This window comes from Ochotona princeps, chromosome 21 (genome assembly GCF_030435755.1).
Source record: "Ochotona princeps isolate mOchPri1 chromosome 21, mOchPri1.hap1, whole genome shotgun sequence".
In the NCBI taxonomy this organism is placed as follows: Eukaryota; Metazoa; Chordata; class Mammalia; order Lagomorpha; family Ochotonidae; genus Ochotona; species Ochotona princeps.
The window spans coordinates 13,236,978-13,256,370 of record NC_080852.1 but is presented as its reverse complement, the minus strand read 5'-3'; the positions used below and the strand labels follow the sequence as shown (position 1 = coordinate 13,256,370).

The 19,393-nt window shown below is 44.2% G+C and overlaps 1 protein-coding gene across 2 annotated transcripts in view; it reads left to right on the top strand.

The window, feature by feature from the left end:
• Positions 1-19,393, top strand: part of SLC25A26 (solute carrier family 25 member 26) — a 102,415-nt gene that overhangs the window by 7,094 nt on the left and 75,928 nt on the right. For both annotated transcript variants that reach the window (XR_009247315.1, XM_058678396.1), the window contains exons 3-5: positions 1,381-1,490; positions 15,605-15,709; positions 18,647-18,694. Coding sequence is in view for 1 of the 2 variants with exons in the window: in XM_058678396.1 (XP_058534379.1) it covers positions 1,381-1,490; positions 15,605-15,709; positions 18,647-18,694 (263 nt within the window). In the remaining variant the exon portion in view is untranslated. The remainder of the gene's footprint in view (positions 1-1,380; positions 1,491-15,604; positions 15,710-18,646; positions 18,695-19,393) is intronic.

Here is a 19,393-nt window from a genome sequence, read left to right as displayed (position 1 = left end):
ATTTTGAATATTGCAACAAAGTATAGTGAATAAAGGTACACTTGATAGGCCATGCAGGCCTCTCAGCAAAGAACCCAAGGCCAAGCAATTTTTAAGAAATAGTTTTTCTTGTAATTCTTGTTAGAATCCTTAAAGTGTTGTTTCAGCATAATGGACCCTTTGAACCATTGTTCTTAACCTTTTCTGCAAGTTGGAATCGTTTGGGAAGCTTTTAAAAAAATGGCCATTCTTGTGTCTCAACTCCAAAAATTTAATGGTTCTGTGTTCTGCTTGGGTATCAAAAGTTTTAATAGCTTCTTAGGTGATTCTGTTGTGCAGGCCAGCCGAGTTTGATGGCCACTGCCTTGGGGACTCTCGTGGAGCGTGTGTACCTAACAGTCATTCAGTGTTTGTCTAAACTGTGTTTCTGTTGTGCAAGCCGGGTGCGTCTGGATCATTTTTTCATTGTCTTTGGTTCTGGCGACAGTCATGTGCTGTGACTGTGACTGCTCTGCTGTCCCTTCCTCTTGAGTTAACCTGATGTTGAAGTGCTAATCTGTGAGCACAGTGATCACTCAAAAGTTTGTGACACAAAGAGATTAAATAGTTGTTTTCTTGATGTAATGACGAATGGATGTGGTAAAGTGTAGCATGATTATTTTAAGTAACCATCAATAAAACATAGTGTAGACGTTTGAGTTATATTTGCAGTTGTAATCTGTTAGTCAGTCAGTGTAGCTGTTTTATCATCATAGGTAATGACGTTTTCGATTGTAGAATTCCATGTACTTTTTAGGAAGTTTGAGCAAAAAAGTGCAAAGCAGTTTGTCAGTATGAAATAGGGAGTGTGGGTTGTCTGGCCCCTCCAGATGTGTTCATGGTAGATTTGTTGTTTAAAATTTTTTCATTTGAAAGGCAGGGTTATGAAAAGAGGGGGAGGCAGAGTGACAGAGATCTTCCATACATTGGTTCTTTCCCCACATTCCTGCAACAGCTGAGTCTGTGCCAGGCTGATGCCAGGAGGTAGACACTCCAGCCGGGTCTCCCACATGAGTGACAGGGGCTCAAGAACTTGGGCTATTGTCCACTGCCTGCTGCTGTCGTGGGGGACCTGGAGAGGACTCAGGCACTTCAGCGTGGTATGCAAGCACCCCAAGCAGCAGCTTAATGTGCTATACCTCCAGTGGCTGGCTTCTTTCCTTCAGTAACTCAAGTTCACGGATAAGGACTCAGGACATTCTGAAAGAGCAAGACTGGAGAAAAGGTGGTATATTTTTAACTGTGTGCTTCATGTGTTATCTCCTACTTTGAGAAATATTAGGCCTTTTTAAAAAATATATGCCTTAACAGTTTAGGAATGTGTTTAAACTCAGTGAAAGACCAGCTTGTTTTAAATTTTAGCTGCTGCCTTTTTCCTCACCTACGAATATGCGAAGTGGTTTCTGTACACGGATTCAGCCTCCTACCTGACGCCCGTGAAGCATATGCTGGCTGCCTCTGCTGGGGAAGTGGTAAGTGACAAGTCATCTGTATTACACTTGAGAAATGCAGGAATTCTTTTATTGTCAATTCCCCATAGTTGCACCATTAAAATTCTGAATCTCCATAACTACAAATATCTGTAGAGACAGTTCAAACGCAGAGTGTTAGATAAGAAGGAAAAATCTGACAGTGCGCTATTCGCTAGACAGACCTCCACCAAGAGATCATTAAAAGTGTAAAATTAAAGAGATGGAAACAAGTATGCATGCTGGGGTGACTGCTGAGCCTCGTGGCTAAGGTTCCTGAGTCCTGGTTCCTGCTCAGGCACAGCCTAGGAGGCAGCAGAGAGGACTCCTGTGCTTGGATCCCTGCCTCCCACGTCAGGGCCTGCATTGAGCTCATGCGTCTTAGCTGTGGCTTCAGCCTAATACCAGTAATTCTGAGCATTTATGGCAGCAGATGGGAGCTCTGTTTCTGTTGCCACTGGAAAGGAGGGAGGCAGAGAGGGAAGAAAGGAAGAAAGGGTGGAAAGGAAGGAAGCAAGAGAGAGAAAGAAAGGAAGAAAATATTCTTGCACATTGTGCTGGTTTTGTATTGTGTCAGTACAGTTTGAGCTGCGGCTGTTTTTCCCACAGTTCTCTTTTTCCGATAGTTTCGGGTTAGGCCAGCCAACGGCAAAGTTGTTCTGTACTTTGTTAGGTGGTGTTGACACAGCCGAGGGTACTCAGAAGGCAGGTGCCAGGGCGGGCACTGCTGCTCCCCGTGCCCCATCCAGCCGCCTCTCGCCTCCGTCTCTGACACGGTTTTTCACCTTCTCCAAATTCTAAGTCAGGTCGTGTGGGCACTGTAGTAGAGGAGACTAGCTCTCTGCAGTTCTCTGCTGTGGATCAATTAGGAATGTGAATTGAAGTCTGTCTGTGCTCGTCTTACATTGATTTCCATGTTTCCCTGTCTGATTTTCTGTCCCCTAGTTTGTGTCCCTGTGCTAGATGCCAGAGGAGCAGCTGTATAGACTGCACAGTTAGCAGGGGCCCGGGTACCTGGGCTGTCTTCCCTTGCCTTCCCAGTGCATTAGCTGGGATCCTGGGTTCAGACCTGGTCACCCACCAGTTGTTGGCGGCCAGCTGGGGGGTGAACCAGCAGATGGCTCCATGAATGAATGACTGCAACTCTGTTTAATTCACATGAAAATATAAGGGACCCAGAGGAGTCAATTTTGAGAAAAAAAAAAAGAAAAGAAAATTGGAGAACTCATAGATTTCAGAACTCTGCATAGAGTTGTAGCTTATGGTGCTTGTGTTCCGTGTGTAGAGTACCTTGGGGATTGTTGTCATCTTACAACGGGGAAGTTGTCCAGTCTCTGAATTTGTTACATATTTCTGATGAAGTTTTCACTTTTTCTTGACAATACTTTATAGTACTTACAATGCAAGTTTTGTATTTCTTGGTTAAATGTGTTTTTATTTTATTTTTGATGCCATTATAAACGGATTTTTCATTTTTGGTTGCTTGATGTTGTACAAGCAGAAATTGATTTATATACATATGTGTTTAAATATATTTAAATATATTTAAACCTTGCTGACCTCATAGTTTCTAAAAATTCTATTGGATTCTTTGTGTGTGTGTGTGTGTGTGTGTTTAAAAGATTATATAATCTTCCTTTTCAGTTTACATCTCTAATGTTTGTTTCTTTTTTTTTTTTTTTTTTTTTTTCTTTTTTGGTTTGATTGCCCTGGCTAAGGGCTTTGTTACAATGTTGAATGGAAATGATGAGGGTAGATAGGTTTGTTTTGCCCTTGGTTTTAGGGAGAAGGGGTTTATTCTTTCACCCATTAGTGTGAAATTAGCTGGTTTATTATTATTTGTTTGTTTGAAAGGTGGAGTAACAGAGAGACAAAAAAATTTTCCGTCTGCTGGTTGGTCTGCTCCCCACCCGACTATAATGGCTGGAGATGCAGCAGGCTGAGTCCAGGAGCCTGAAATTCCCATCTGGGTATCCCATGTGGGTGGCAGAGATCCAAGTACTGGGACATCTGATTCTGCCTTCTTAGTGTGTTAGCAAGGAGCTGCGTTAGAAGTGGAGCATCTGGGCCTGGCGTAATGACATGGCGGCTAAATCCTTGCCTGGTATCCACCGGGACCCCTTATGGGTGTTGGCTTGTGTCCTGGTTGCCCTACTTCCCATCTGGCTTCCTGGTTGTGGCCTGGGAAAGCAGTTGAGGGCAGCTCAAAGCCTTGGGACCCTGCACCTGCATGGGAGAACTGGAAGAAGCTCTTGGCTCCTGGCTTTGGACTGGATCAACTCTGGCCTTTGTGGCCACTTGGGAGTGAACCAGCAGATGGAAGATCTGTCTCTCATCTCTGTATATCCACTTTTCCAATTAAAAAAATAAATAAAATAAATCTTAAAAAAGGTGGTATATCTGGGACTTGAGCTAGTGCCAGTATGGGATTGTTGCAACCAGTAGCTTTATCTGCTGTGCCACAGCCCAGTTCCGGGCTGTGAATTTTTCACAGATAGCCTCATTTAGAGTGTGGAAATTGTTGCCTTTTCCTGGATTGTCAACGCTTTCTGCGTCTGTGAGATGATTGTGTATTTTCCCTCTTTACTTTGATATGTTACATTGATTTTCATTTGTGAAAATAACTGCATTTGTGGGATTAATCTCATATGGTCATGGTGGGTTTTTTTTTTATTATTTGTTTTTATTGGAAAGTCAGACATACAAGAGGAGGAGATACAGGAAGATATCCCGTATAATAAAGTGGCTACAACAGCTGGAGCTGCACTAATCTGAAGCCAGGAGCCAGGAGCATCTTCCAGGTCTCCCACGCGGGTGCAGGATCCCAAGGCTTTGGACTGTTCTGATTTGCTTTCCCAAGTCACAAGCAGGGAGCTGGATGGGAAGCGGGGCTGCTGGGATTAGAACCGGCACCCATATGGGTTTCTGAGTGCATGCAAGGCAAGGACTTTAGTCACTAGGCTACCATGCCAGGCCCTATGGTGTTTTTTGTTTTGTTTTGTTTTTTTTAAATAAAAGTTCTAGATTTTTACTAGTATTTTTTTTTAAGATTTATTTATTTTTATTGGCAAGGCAGATCAGGTTTACGGAGAGAAGGAGAATCAGAATAAGACCTTCCATCCACTGAAAGCAATGGATGGTGGCTCAAGGAGCCGAGACGCTAGCACTCACTGGGAGCTCCTGATGGAGTGCTGACTCCTGGCTTTGGTCTGATCCATCCCACGACATGGCAGCCATTTGGATCAAAGATTTTTGTTTCTGTCTCTTTCTTCCTCTTTGTCTCTCTGCCTGTCAAATAAATGTCAGTAAGTCATAAAAAATATTGTCTATTTGAATCAAGAAAATATGCTACATTAAATTATGGTAGCTGTTAGGTTTCTTATGTTAATTATCTTTTTATTTGTCAAATAATTATATAGCTACTGTTTTTAATATCTAAACTAATTGTTTTTAATCCAAGCCCTTTAAATGTCATGATAATTTGTGTCTGGATTGTTGAGAATGGGAGGTAGGATCAGTAAATGAGAATCTGAAAATGTTTATTATATAATCTATTTTGCAAACACTTGTTCATAGATTCCGTGTTTCCTCAGGGAATGTAAGGGGCGAAGCAGTCAGCAGTGCATGCATGAATTGAGAACTCCACACGTTATGTATGTTTTGATTTTGAGTTTTATCTGTTTTTTTTTTTTTAAAGATTTATTTATTTTTATTGGAAAGGCAGATATACAGAGAGGAGGAGAGACAGAGAGGAAAATGGTTCATTCCCCAAGCAGGCGCAATGGCTGGAGCTGAGCCAATCAGAAGCCAGAAGCCAGGAGCTCTTCCGGGTCTCCCACGTGGGTGCAGTGTCCCAATGCATTGGGCCGTCCTCGACTGCTTTCCCAGGCCACAAGCAGGGAGCTGGATGGGAAGTGGAGCTGCCGGGATTAGAACTGGTTCCCATATGGGATCCTGGCATGTTCAAGGCGAGGACTTTAGCTAGGCCACCGCGCCGGGCCCATTATTCCATTCTTCTTGCAGTAACTGGTTTCAGTCTGGTAAAGTATAAGCTGGTGGTTTCGAAAAATAAGAGGAAGTACCTTGCAGTTAGAATAAAGACAAATGGAAATGTTTGTAGTTCTAAGTTGTGGAAAGTTAGAGATAATAAGATTTGATTTAGTATAGTCATTATCTTCTAGCATATTTGCTTTAATACAGGATTTTTATGTTGCAGACCCCTCGCACTATGCTCTATTTTGTTGATATTGAATATGTCCGTAGTAAACATTGTCACAGCGATTATAAATGAATCTTGGAAACCAGAAACACTGCCAGAATAGTAACCATCCCTTGGAGCAGTGGCTTGATTAAAACTTAATAGTGAATCAATACAAGTATAATTACAGTCTTCTACTTTACGTATGCAGCTTGGAATACAGTCAATTTGATCAAATAAGATTTAATATACAACAACACCAAGCAGAGTCCCGTTTGTGCCGTTTTTTTTTTTTTTTTTTTTTTTAAAGATTTATTCATTTTATTACAGCCAGATATACACAGAGGAGGAGAGACAGAGAGGAAGATCTTCCGTCCGATGATTCACTCCCCAAGTGAGCCGCAACGGGCCGGTGCGCGCCGATCCGAAGCCGGGAACCTGGAACCTCTTCCAGGTCTCCCACGCGGGTGCAGTGTCCCAATGCATTGGGCCGTCCTCGACTGCTTTCCCAGGCCACAAGCAGGGAGCTGGATGGGCAGTGGAGCTGCCGGGATTAGAACCGGCGCCCATATGGGATCCCGGGGCTTTCAAGGCGAGGACTTTAGCCGCTAGGCCACGCCTCCGGGCCCTTGTGCCGTTTTTATTAGGAAGTTTGTTGTACCAAATCTCTAAGTCCCTACCTCAGTTACTTCGCAGCTCAGTTTTCATCATACACAGAAAATGATCTGTAAGAAGTAGACACTATAATTAGATCAAAGGTCAAGGGCAGTTTACCTTCGTATTACAGATACTGCGTTATCACAATGGAAGGGATTTTTTTTTTTTTAAGATTTTAAGGTACAACTTTTCTTGTGTCGCATTCTGCTTTTGGTTCAAATCATGTTTTAAGAAGTGAAAAAAATAAAGTAGCCGCTGTGAATTCCATGCATGTGCCTGTGTGATACGCAGATGTTTTCACGCCCAGAAGCCGCAGGTTTCCTTTGCATTCCCACTTGGGACTAAGCTGGGACACACATTTCACCCTGTCTTGTAAATGCCTTCCTGACAGCCTCGGCTGGTGTTTCTCCATGTGTGGCCCGGGGAGCACTTCCTGCAGAGTAAGTTGCTTGTGCAGTTGGCGATAAAGACAGACTGCTGGAGGTGGAATTAGAGACGTCACATTTTAAACAAGATCCATGGTTAATGCTGCTGATCTAGAATCATCCAAAATCTTTTTAAAATTTATCTTTTTTTCAAAAAAGTTTTATGATACAATTCCATAGGCTCTGGGATTTCCCTTATCCCCTCCTAAAATTCCCTCCTCCTCCCACTGATTTTTTTTTTTTTTTTGGTTAAGATTTTAAAAATTTACTTGGAAAGTCAGTTACAGAGAGAGTGAGAGACAGAGAAAGATTTTCTATTCAGTGTTTCACTCCCAAAATGGATGCGGCAGTCTTAGCCAGGCTGATCCGAAGCCAGGAGCTGGAAGCTTCTTCCAGGTTTTCGTGCAGCAGTGTCCCAAGGCTTTGAAGCATCCTCTGTTGCTTTCCCAGGCCATAAGCAGGGAGCTGGATGGGAAGTGGAGCAGCCGGAACATGAACTAGCATCCATATGGGATGGGCAGGTGGACAATTGTTGTGTTATGCCACCATGCCAGCCTCTCAGGAATCTCACCTTGCGCCTCGGTTGTAAACATTTGTGCCAATCTGGCTGACCAGGCAACTAAATAACAATATCTTAGCTGCAGAGCACTAAGTGACGCTTACAGATCAAAAGCATGATTTCTCTTTGCTCCTCAATAGTTAATGTGTGTATTTTAGACCTCCTCAAAACCCTAGTTTAGTAAATTGTTTTTGGTGGTGACAGTACATTCAGTGTTAGCCTTGAATTTTACTGAAGTTAGAGGAAGTGTTGTAACCCGCTGTGGTTTTCTCCAAAGCATATGCTGTTGTGGGACATTGTAGGTGAAGGTGACGGTGGCTTCGCCAGTGCAACCGGGAGTCTTGTTTTATATTAGCCTGTTTTTACAAAGAGATTCTTTATTATTTTTAAATCTTATGCATTTATTTGTTAAGGTGGAGGGGGCTAGAGGCATCCCATTTCCTGGCTTACTACCCAAATGCCCACACTGGTCAGAGCTGGGCCATGCTAATACCATTGGCGTCTCCCACTTGGGTGGCAGGGATTTATCCATTTGAGCCACCACCTGCTGCCTCCCAGTTTGCATGTTCCTGGGAAGCTAGAATTGTGAGTGGAGCTGGGATTTGAACCCAGGCACTCTGAAGTGGAATGTGGGCATATCAGGTCGTAGGTTACTGCTGTGACTAATGCCTGTCCTGAGCCTGTGGCTTTTAAGCAGCCTTCCTGTTGAACTGGCAGCTGAGAGGACCTGATGTATTGATGCTGAATGTTGTGGCTGTCCGCTCCAGAGAACTGTGCACCTGCTGGTTGCTACAGTGTCTGTAAACTTCTTTGTTTATGCTGTTGACACCATCTTTTTTCTCTGAAAGATTATTTTTATTGGAAAGTCAGATAAACAGAGAGGAGGAGAGACAGAGGAAGATCTTCCATCTGATGATTCACTCCCCAAGTGGCCACAGTGGACAGAGCTGCACTGACCCGAAGGCAGGAAGCAGGAGCTCTTCTGGGTCTCCCATGTGGGAGCAGGATCCCAAGGCTTTGGGCCATCCTCAACTGCTTTCCCAGGCCACAAGCAGGAAACTGGATGGGCAGTGGGGCTGCCAGGACTAGAACTGGCGCCCATATGGGATCCCGGCGCGTGCAAAGCGAGGACTGTAGCCCCTGGGCTACTGTGTCAGGCCCTAATACCATTTTTTTAAGGAATATGTCATATTGTGCTCTTTCCTGGCCTTTTTAAGAAAAAGCATATTGCGTGATCATGGAAGATACGTTGACAACCTCTGAAATGTGTTTTATCTTTTTTTTCTCATAAAGTAGTACAATATTCTCTGATTTACAAATGTAATACTTTTCCAAACCCTGCACAGTTGCATAGTTCAGTCGGGCCATAGGTTGAATAGGAGACAGGACTGCTGCCCTCGGAGCCTGGAGACGCAGCTGCTGGGCCTGATGGGCCCGGGTGCAGCACAGTGATGGAGCTGCCCGTGCGTCCGTGCCGCGGTTGGGAGAAGTACGCAGGTGCTGCCAGGAGATTTTTCATCTAGTTAGAAGATGAAACAGAACTGCAGTTTTCTTTTTTTGATGTAGCTGAGCATGTGTCTGTGCCCAGGGAAAATTTACCCTGTTTTCCTGTCTACTTTTCCAGTGTGCCTGGAAACCTGGTTTTCACTTTAGGAGATCAGGTTTATGGCAGACGTTTTAGTTCCTTCTTATAAATCTTATATCTTAAAACTTACACAAAAAATGTATTCTAACAATATAGAAAAATAACTTGTTTTCCACTTTTGCCCCTAAACCTGCTTTGTTTAACTCACTTCCAGTCCCAGCTCTTGCTGGCGAGTGCAGCAGCCCCCAGCCCTCACGTGTACTGGTGGATGTTGTGGCCCAACTTGTTCTGAGAAGATGACAGTTAGAAGATGCCGTACTGCTGACTTGAGGAGTAGAGGTAGAAAGTATTAACCAGGATGCACAGGTGGCTTCTAGAATAGCTTACAGGAGGAGGCAAACCACCCGACTGACTGCTTGATGTTAACTCAGGGAGACTCGCTTTGGAATGCATACCTACAGAATAATAGATGAGAAACTCTTAGTGTTTTAAACCACCAAGCATGTGTTAATTTATCACTGCAGCAAGAGGAAATTCCTCTGTTTTCACTGTCTTACATTGGCAGAAGTTTATAGATCTTTCCATGGGCTGCCGTTTCCTGTGAAGTCAGTGGTAATTTCTGTTACAGAAAAGTATGAAAGGGAAAGAGCCCTGTGTGCTTAACACTTGGCTTATTTGGAGTTCTGTGAGCCGGGGTGAACAGTGCACGCAGTGGGTACACTGCCTGTGTCAGGATCCCAGGTGCGGCTTCTCACTGGTGCAGGACCCCAGAGCTGATGGCTCAGGAAGGTACGCTCCTGCCACTGTGTGTGAGACCTGGTTTGTGTTGGACGGCTCCTGTTTGGAAGCCAGAGGGTGCAAGCCCTCGAGCTAAGCCTCTCCTTGCTTCCCAAATGAGCTGATAAATAAAAATCTTTAAAAGACCCCATAACCATGGGGTTGGCACTGTGGTGTAGCAGGTTAGGTCTCAGCCTGTGGTGCCAGCATCCCATATTGGTGCCACTTCAAGTCCTGACTACTCCAGTTCTGACCCAGCTCCCTGTTAGTGTGTCTGGGGAAGCAGCAGAGGGTGGCCCCAGGTCTTTGGGCCCCCACACCCACTTGGGGAGACCTGGAGGAAGCTCCTGGCTTCTGACTGGCCCAGTTCTGGCTCTACCATCTGGGGAGTGAACCATTAAGTAGAAAATTTTCTGTCTCCTCACTGTAACTCTGCCTTTCAAATAAAAATACGTTTAAAAATTGTGAAAAATTTTTAAAAGATTAAGAAAAATTCTGTGAATAGCTTTTAGTAACAAGGCCTAAAAGTTGAAACAATTCTTTTTGTAGAGATTATTGACTTTTTTTCTCTTGTCAGGCAAGAAAAGATTGATACTGAAGATATTTAAATTTTTTTTCCTTACAATGATTATGGGATATTTTCTTGAACTGTTGCAGCAATGTAAGGGGATATAATTTAAATTTTGAAGAGAGATTTGTCAACTGCTGTTTGGTTTACCAAGTTATGATTCCAGTTATGACCACAAGATGGCAGGCTTGGCACACAAATGAACATTTAGCAGGTTTTAATGGTGGTAAAGAATGTGAGCTGTTGCATTTTGAAAATATGCTTTCTAAGGAGAATTTTTTTTTTTTTGCTTGACCATGTTGACATATTTTAAAGTTTCTCTTCAGTTAGCTACAGAGTTGCCTGTCGAAACTTGAATTGGCCGCTACTGCACCTTGAACCTACAAATTCATTAGATGTGTGCAAATATGTTCTTCTCTTCGGTGAAAAAGAGGTCTGGAGATAATAATCAAAAGATTTGGATTTCACCATTGTTTCCTGATTCAAGGCACCCTCTGGCCTTTAGTAACTTCTCTGAATTATTTCAGGTTGATTTATATATAAAATGCTAACATAACTAGGCTCTGATGCCAGAGCAGGTTTCCAGCTGTTGATTGCTACAGAATTGTCTTAAATGAGGTCGGGCAAGGCCGTAATGTTAATATAAATACCCTTGGTGTTACTTGAAAGAACATCTCCAGAGAAGATAGAAGTGAGATTACAAAGCCCTGGCGAGTGTTGTGTTGTAGGGGAGCTGGCCATGGCTGCGGGAGAGCAGATTTCAGTAGCTTCCATTTCTGTTTCTCCAACTTGAGTTGTTTTCACTGTTGTGAGACTGGAGTGTGCTGTATTAAAAGCTTCATCACAAATTTTTAAGTTTACATTAAAAAAACTTTTGATAACAGCATCATTATTTAATCAAACGTTTGAGCTGATGCTCCATCCTATTTTTTGATACATTTCATCCTAATGAGAAGAGGATTGCAACTTAAAGATGGCAAACGAATAACATGTATTTCCTTTATGGAAAGCCTTCGGTGTGTCTAATGGAGCTGTTGCTTACAGAGCCATGTTGAGTGGAGATGCTCCACTCCTGTGTCATGGCTTCATCCCGAACCCCACATTTCTGAGGGAGGAATACTCCAGAGAATGGGGTGACTAAGGGCACCCAGATGACATTACTTTTATTTGCTTTCATGGAACCACAGTGCTGTAATATGTTTTTGTTCTTGTGCAGTGAAATATTCTTATATCTCAGATTCAAATCTAAGAAAGATCAGAGTTAATAGAAAACCAAATGGAAGGCTCTGGAACTCCTGGCGGAAATGGAGGCATTCCTTTGTAGCCTTTCTCTTAGGCCAAAATTACCAGCCCCAAGAAGTCAGGGAGGCGTGCTGGGGGCTGCATGCCCTACTGGCGAGTTAGATTGGTTTTCATCTGAGAACCTTTTGAAAGTTTTTCTTCTGCTTCTGTGTTATTAAGGAATAAAAACATAATGTAAGAACATGGAGGGTTATGAAGCATGAAGTTCCATAAATATGTATGCCAAACTGCAAAGGTAGACAATTCCTATTTTCTTCATATATTGGGGTCATATTTCACTCTTGACCCCTCGAATTGAAAAATACATGGAGTTATAAAACCTTCTCTTCTCTTTTATTATGATTTTTTACTTCAATAGGCTTTACATGCTGGAAACTGTCCTGTTAGGCTTATGTAAGTTTCAGTGGACTTTCTTTACTGGTGTATTGGTGTATCTAAAAGTTTATAGCCTTATCAAAAAAGGAGCATAATTTATACCTGCTGATGTGCCTTACTGGTAAACTTTAATCTGTTTTTTTGTTGTGTTTATTGATAATAAGTTAAAAATAATTGTTACTTTGACAAGGCTAAAGGGTGGATTCATGTCTACAAGCCTGTTTTAATTATTTTTGCTTAGTCCGTAAAAAATATTTTTATAATTTTTTTTAAGATTTATTTATTTTATTACAAAGTCAGATATACAGAGAGGAGGAGAGACAGAGAGGAAGATCTTCCATCTGATGATTCACTCCCCAAGTGAGCTGCAACGGGCCGGTGCGTGCCCATCCAAAGCCAGGAACCTGGAACCTCTTCCAGGTCTCCCACGCAGGTGCAGGGTCCCAAAACTTTGGGCCGTCCTCGACTGCCTTCCCAGGCCACAAGCAGGGAGCTGGATGGGAAGTGGAGCTGCCAGGATTAGAACCGACGCCCATATGGGATCCCGGTGCGTTCAAGGTGAGGACTTTAGCCACTAGGCCACGCCGTAAGAAATATTTTTGTCCTTTGCAATTATTTTTCAAAGTATGAAATAATAAGATGTTACTTGTAGAGAATTTAGGAAATGCTGATAAGCAAAAAAAGAAATAGCATCACCTGCAAACCCACTCCAAAACCCCATTTTTTCTAGTCTTCGTTTACATGTAGGTGATATGTTTATTCTGTTTATTCTTAGAATGTATTTTTAAATTCTAGAGTAGTGACAGCCATTTCTGAGGCAGTTATTGATTTCCTGGTGTTTTTTCTTCCTCCTGAGTAGTCTCATTTACTTTCTGCATAAAATGATGAAAAGAAGAAATACGCGGTGGGGAGACTTCCTCAGTCAGTTGGCAAGGCCTGTGCGTGTTGTCCTCTGGCCTTCGTGGTGCTTGGGGGATAGTGGGAGAGAAAGTAATATGTCTTAAAAATCGCAGAGTTTAGGTCAGTGTGTACAAGATACCATGTTAGGTATTTTATTTGGAAATTGAAATAGATGAAAGTACAACTGGACGACGTAATAGATAATAAAATTAGAAGCTAAATTTATGAAAAGGAAGGAATCTTGAGATACAAAAGAGGTTGGTTATAGAAAGTTAAGAATTATAGAATAGGACGTGAAAGGACACTGTGAAGACTCTGATCTAAGTTAAGGAAGAATTGCACATACAATAATATAAATATGTACTTTTAAATTTGCAAGCTCAAAAAGTAAATTAATTAAGAAACTAACTAAAAGCAGGTTAGTCCTGGGCAGTTGGCAGGTGCCTGGGGCTGCCACCTGAGCCTGCAGGCCCCCAGCCTTGCTCATTCCTTCCAGTGTGGGTCCTTTCTGCATGCAGGCATGGACCGAGCTGGAGTATCCCTGGTGAAGGGAGTGAGTTCAGGGAGAGGTCGGAGCCAGGGCTCCTGACTACCTTGGGGAGCAGTGAAGAGGGTTGGCTGTGTCCTGCGGTTTTGGCCAGGATCTGCGGAAGGACACCTGCTGGGCTGCATCTGAAGCACAGAGGAGGCTCTTCTCTGCCTGGAGGCCAGTTTTGTGTTGAGAGGCTGTTGGAGGAGCTAAGAGCTGTCTTTCTGGAGGTACCTGCTGTGCTGGGGCCCTGAGCAAGGGCGTGCTGCGAGCCTTGGCTCTTGCTTTGCTGAGGCTCTGCACTCAGCTTTGAACTGTTTCTCTAACTAAAGGCCATTTACTGACATCGCAAAGTGTCATTTACCATCAATGTTTTGTGTCTTGTGTCTGAAAAGATCCTTATTTCTGTGAACATCTTGGAGCATTGGAGAGTCCTGGAAGGTGTGGAACACTGGGGAATGCGGGGGGGGCATGAGTTGGGAGGAAGGCTACAGCCAGAGCAGAGCCAGGAGCAGTGTGGCAGGATGTTGTCTCTGGCAGGAGCTCCTGGACTGCGCTTGGCCGCCGGTCCCTGGGTGCCACCGCTGCTCCGGGCCCTGCTGTGCTGGAGAACTGTCCCTGCTGCCCAACAGCCCTGCTGCTTTAACGGGGTATAGGGAGCTCTGAGTTTCCCCCCTATCCCACCGTGCAGCGTACAGAAATGTAAATACTATGCAAATCGTGGTTATTCTACTTTGGATTTTTAAAGGAAATAATGAAAAGCGGTTATGCATTGTCAGTCCAGATTCTTTTAAAATAAGATTTTTAAAATTTATTTAAAAGGTTGGATGGTAGGTAGAGGACTAGGGGGAGAGAGGAAAAAGGGAAGGAGGGAGAGACGTCTAGGTGCTCTCTCCAAGGGCTGAAACAGGCTGGGTCTCATGTGCTTGGCCCATCTTCTGCCTTCCCAGGCATGTTAGCAATAAGATGAATCAGATGTGGATTAGCCACAGCTGGATCTCACATTATAGGTGGGGATTAGTGGTGTGCAGGCGGCAGCTTAGCTGGCTTACCATATGACCAGGTTTATCTGTTTAAAGGCTGGCGTTGTGACATGGCACGTAAAGCTGTCATGTGCTACACCAGCATCCCCTACTGACAGCTGTTTGCGTCCCAGCTGCTCTTAGGTTGGAGACCTGGAAGAAGCTCCTGGCTCCTGGCTTCAGATGGGCTCAGCTCTAGCCATTGCAGCCACTTGGGGAGTAAACCAGTGGATAGAAGACCTTTCTCTCTGTCTCTCCATCTCTCTGTAATTCTGCCTTTCCAATAAAAACAAAATGTATTTATTTGAAAGTCAGAGTTCCATGGAATTAGGGAGAGGAAAAGACAGAGGGAGAGGCAGACGGTGCAGGGAGAGAAGAGGAGATCTTTCATCTGTTGGTTCACTCTCTAGGTGGCTGCAAGGCCAAGGCTGGGCCAGGCAAAAGCCAGGAGCCAGGAGCTTCTTCCAGGTCTCCCATGTGGGTGCAGGGTCGCAAGTCTTCTGGCCGTCCTCTGCCGCTCCCAGGCCACAGGCAGGGGGATGAATGGGAAGCGGAGCAGCCAGGACACGAACCCGTGCCCATATTGGATCCTGGTGCTTGCAAGGCAAGGAAAGGCTTTAGTCACTAGGCTCCATGCTCGGCCCAAATAAATACATTTTTAAATAAATATTTTCAGTGTGTGGTAGGTTGAAACTGTGGGTAAGGAGCCTGCAGGCACCAGAACCAACTGTATGAGGTTGATTTGAGAAGGTTGTGGGGTAGACACAGTGGCTGCTCTTGCTCGGGCCTGGCTTCCCGCTACTGCACATGGGAAGGCATCCGAGGACAGTCCGAGCACTTGGCCCTCACCTCCCGCTGCCAGCCTGTGTGACAGGCGGGTGAAGTGCCTGCCTTGACCCACGCATGGCTGTGGCAGTCCATGGAAGTGGCCTCATTGTCTCTTCCTGCTTGTCACTTTAGCTTTCAAATGAATAATTTTCAAAAATGTTCTTGGAAAATGAAGTTGTTTCAGTGTAAAAAAATAGCAAGTTTATGCATAAGAGGGGTCATCAGAAGTTAATAGAAAACATGAAAGACTTAATGAATTTTTAAGATCTCATTTTCCATGTACGTTTGAAGTATCTTTGTGTATTACATTTTTGTTATAATTTTTACTTATGAAAATATTTCCAGATGTAAATATTTCCTTTTCAGCTTGCAACACCATTTATGCCTTTTAGGTGGCCTGCTTGATCCGAGTTCCTTCTGAGGTGGTTAAGCAGAGGGCACAGGTCTCGGCCTCTACCGGAACACTGCAGATTTTCTCAAACGTCTTACGTGAAGAGGTAAGACGGATTTTTTTCTTTCTTTTTTTTTTTTTTTAAAGATTTATTCATTTTTATTACAGCCAGATATACACAGAGGAGGAGAGACAGAGAGGAAGATCTTCCGTCCGATGTTTCACTCCCCAAGTGAGCCGCAACGGGCCGATGCGCGCCGATCCGATGCCGGGAACCTGGAACCTCTTCAGGGTCTCCCACGCGGGTGCAGGGTCCCAATGCATTGGGCCGTCCTCGACTGCTTTCCCAGGCCACAAGCAGGGAGCTGGATGGGAAGTGGAGCTGCCAGGATTAGAACCGGTGCCCATATGGGATCCCGGTGCGTTCAAGGCGAGGACTTTAGCTGCGAGGCCACGCCGGGCCCTCCACAGTTTTCTTTACGGCTCCTGAGCTTGAAGCACCCATAGAAAGCAAGTTGAAAAAAATCCGTCTTGGGCCCGGCAGCGTGGCCTAACGGCTAAAGTCCTCGCCCTGAACGCGCCGGGATCCCATATGGGCGCCGGTTCTAATCCCGGCAGCTCCACTTCCCATCCAGCTCCCTGCTTGTGGCCTGGGAAAGCAGTTGAGGACGGCCCAATGCATTGGGACTCTGCACCCGCGTGGGAGACCTGAAAGAGGTTCCAGGTTCCCGGCTTCAGATTGGCACAGCACCGGCCTTTGCGGCTCACTTGGGGAGTGAATCATCGGAGGAAGATCTTCTTCTCTGTCTCTCCTCCTCTGTGTATATCTGACTTTGTAATAAAATAAATAAATCTTTGAAAAACAAACTGTGGAACTAAGTTTAATAGCCAGTGACAGTAAATTTTTTTTTTTTTTTTTGGTAAGATGATCTTTGATTTTTTTTTTATTTGTTTTGAATTTTTCACATTTCAAAACGAGTGCGTTATGAGTGTGACTACTGCCTTTGTGTTCTGAATTGTTCTCTTTTAGAATAAGATAGTAAACAGATTGAAAATGTGTAATGTGGAAAATAATATCATATTAAAATAGCACTACAGAATTTGAAGGTCCCAGTATAGCAGTGAACTAGGCATGCAGACCAGCACCATACAGTTTATATCAAAATGTGAGTTCTGATTTGCTGATTCGTTCATGCTGGGAATCAGACATTAATCTTTTGGGCTGTGTGACTAGGGAGCACCTAGCCACTTTTCTTGTATTTGTACAGAAGGCTTTTTGTAAAAGTAGAGATTAGTTACAAAGCTATTTAAATGAATTCAATTCAAGAAAAATAGTTCTTAATGGTCTGTGAATTAGGTGAGGAGACATCAAATATAAATACACAAATGAGGGCCCGGCGGCGTGACCTAGCGGCTAAAGTCCTCACCTTGAAAGCCCCGGGATCCCATATGGGCGCCGGTTCTAATCCCGGCAGCTCCACTTCCCATCCAGCTCCTTGCTTGTGGCCTGGGAAAGCAGTTGAGGACGGCCCAATGCATTGGGACCCTGCACCCGCACGGGAGACCCGGAAGAGGTTCCAGGTTCCCGGCATCGGATCAGCGCAGCACCAGCCATTGCGGCTCACTTGGGGAGTGAATCATAGGATGGAAGATCTTCCTCTCTGTCTCTCGTCCTCTGTGTATATCTGGCTGTAATAAAATGAATAAATCTTTAAAAAAAAATACACAAATGAGGTCAGTCTAGTGGTTGGTTAAATAAATAAATCAGAGCTTGGAAATATTTAAACTGGAGAGTATTAATGAATATCTGATGCTTAAAGCTTTGCAATGTAAATCTATTTGTAATGCTTTTGGAAATATACTTAAAGAATCTGAAATATCTTTTTCAAGGGAAGAAATGTTGAAAAATAGCAGCAGAAATGAAAATAATATGTAGGTCCCTTTTAAAAGATTTGTTTATTTGAAAGACACGGAGAGAGAGAGAATGAACCATCCAGTGGTTCATTCCTTGAGTGGCTGCAGAGGTCAAGGCTGAGCCAAACTGAAGCCAGGTCTTTCTCTGGATCTCCCACGTGGGTGGCCAGAGCCTGCGTGCTTGGCCTGGCTTTCATTGCCTCCTCCCACCCCCCGCTACAAACTTGTACCCAAATGGGATGTTGGTGTCACAAGCAGTGATTTCACGTGCTGTGCCACAATGCCAGGCCATAATAAACTATCATTAGAGACACTCCCTTTGTAAGGGAGCCAGTTTGAGCCAATGTACCATGGGTGGGTTTTTTAACTTGTAAAGAATGTATTTTATTTGTTTGAAAGGCAGAGCTGGAGAGGGGGGGAGACAGAGAAAGAGGTCTATTTGATGGTTCCTCCCCAAATGGCTGGGGTGGGTTATGCTCAGCTCAGAAGCCTGGAACTCCATCTGGGTCTTCCATATAGGTTGCAGAGGCTTGAGTGCTTGGGTCATCTGCTGCTGCTTGCCCAGGCAGAAGTAGGGAGCTGGGTCAGAAGTGGAGTGACTGGGACCCAAACTGGCGTGGATGTGGGATGCTGGCATCATAGGCAGTGGCTTAACTTGCTGTGCCGTGAGATCTGGCCTGGTTTGTAAAATTCAGTCTCTTAAAAAATATCGTAGGGCTAGCACACTGGTGCACGCAGTGCTAGCATCTGGTACGGGGGTCAGTCTGTGCCCCAGATGCTCTGCTCCTGCTCCGCTTCTCTACTTAAGGACTGGGGGAGAGTGGAGGATGGCCCAGGTTCTTGGGACCCGGTACCTGGAAGAAGCTCCTGGCTCCCAGATTCGGATCAGCTCAGCTCTGGCTGTGGTAACCATTTAGGGAGTGACCCAGCCGGTGAAAGACCTCTGTCTCTCCTCTCTCTCTAAAATCTGCCTTTCAAATAAAAGTTTTACAAAGGTTTAAAAAAATAGAATACTGTAAACATTTTGGGATTCAAACTTCAGTGCAGGTAAATTTGCTTTATTCAGAATGTCGCTCAGAGATCTTTGTTGTCCTCACGTTCTGAGCTCTTGCCTTTTTGTTTATTTCAGGGTATCCAAGGATTATATCGAGGCTACAAAAGCACAGTTTTAAGAGAGGTAATTCACTTAATTTACACGATGGAGGGACAAAAGAATGATGTAGTCTTTCTAGTAAATTTATACCTCTTAGTACATTTACGTTTGTAAATTCTTAGTACAAAATACGTTTGGACAAACTTGTTTAAAAATTGAGAAGAAATTGTTGAGTCTTGTCTTGGTTCCTGCATATGAGAGAATGGCAGAGTGGGTTTGCTGGAAGAGCAGTGCTGGTGATTGGAGTGGCCTGCAGTCTCTTTGGTATTCTGTGTCTGGTGGTTTGAATGTTAAGAAATAATGATCATGGGCAGGATACCTTGTTAATTACTGTTCCATGGAGAAGTAAGGAAAAGTTAGTACTGGTAGAAACAAATGCCTCCAAAACGTGCGTCTCGTTGGCTCTTGACTTCCTTTAATGAAGTGTGCTAAGCAGTTCTGTCAGGGCTTGCCAGCTGCTACCCCTTTCTGTGCCTTCTAACTCTAAAGTTGGATTCATTGCATGGGAGATCGTCTTGTTGCTTTTGGTTGAAAAAGCAAAACTTTCCCATAAATACGTTACAGAGGGGATGGAAGATGCAGAGAGATCTGTCTGCTGGCTCATGGCTCTAGGGGCTACGATGATCAGGGCGGGGGTCAGGCCAAAGCTAGGTGTCTGGAGCTCCATCCAGGCCTCCCACATGGACTGAGGGACCCACGGACTTGGGTCATTTTCTGCTGCTT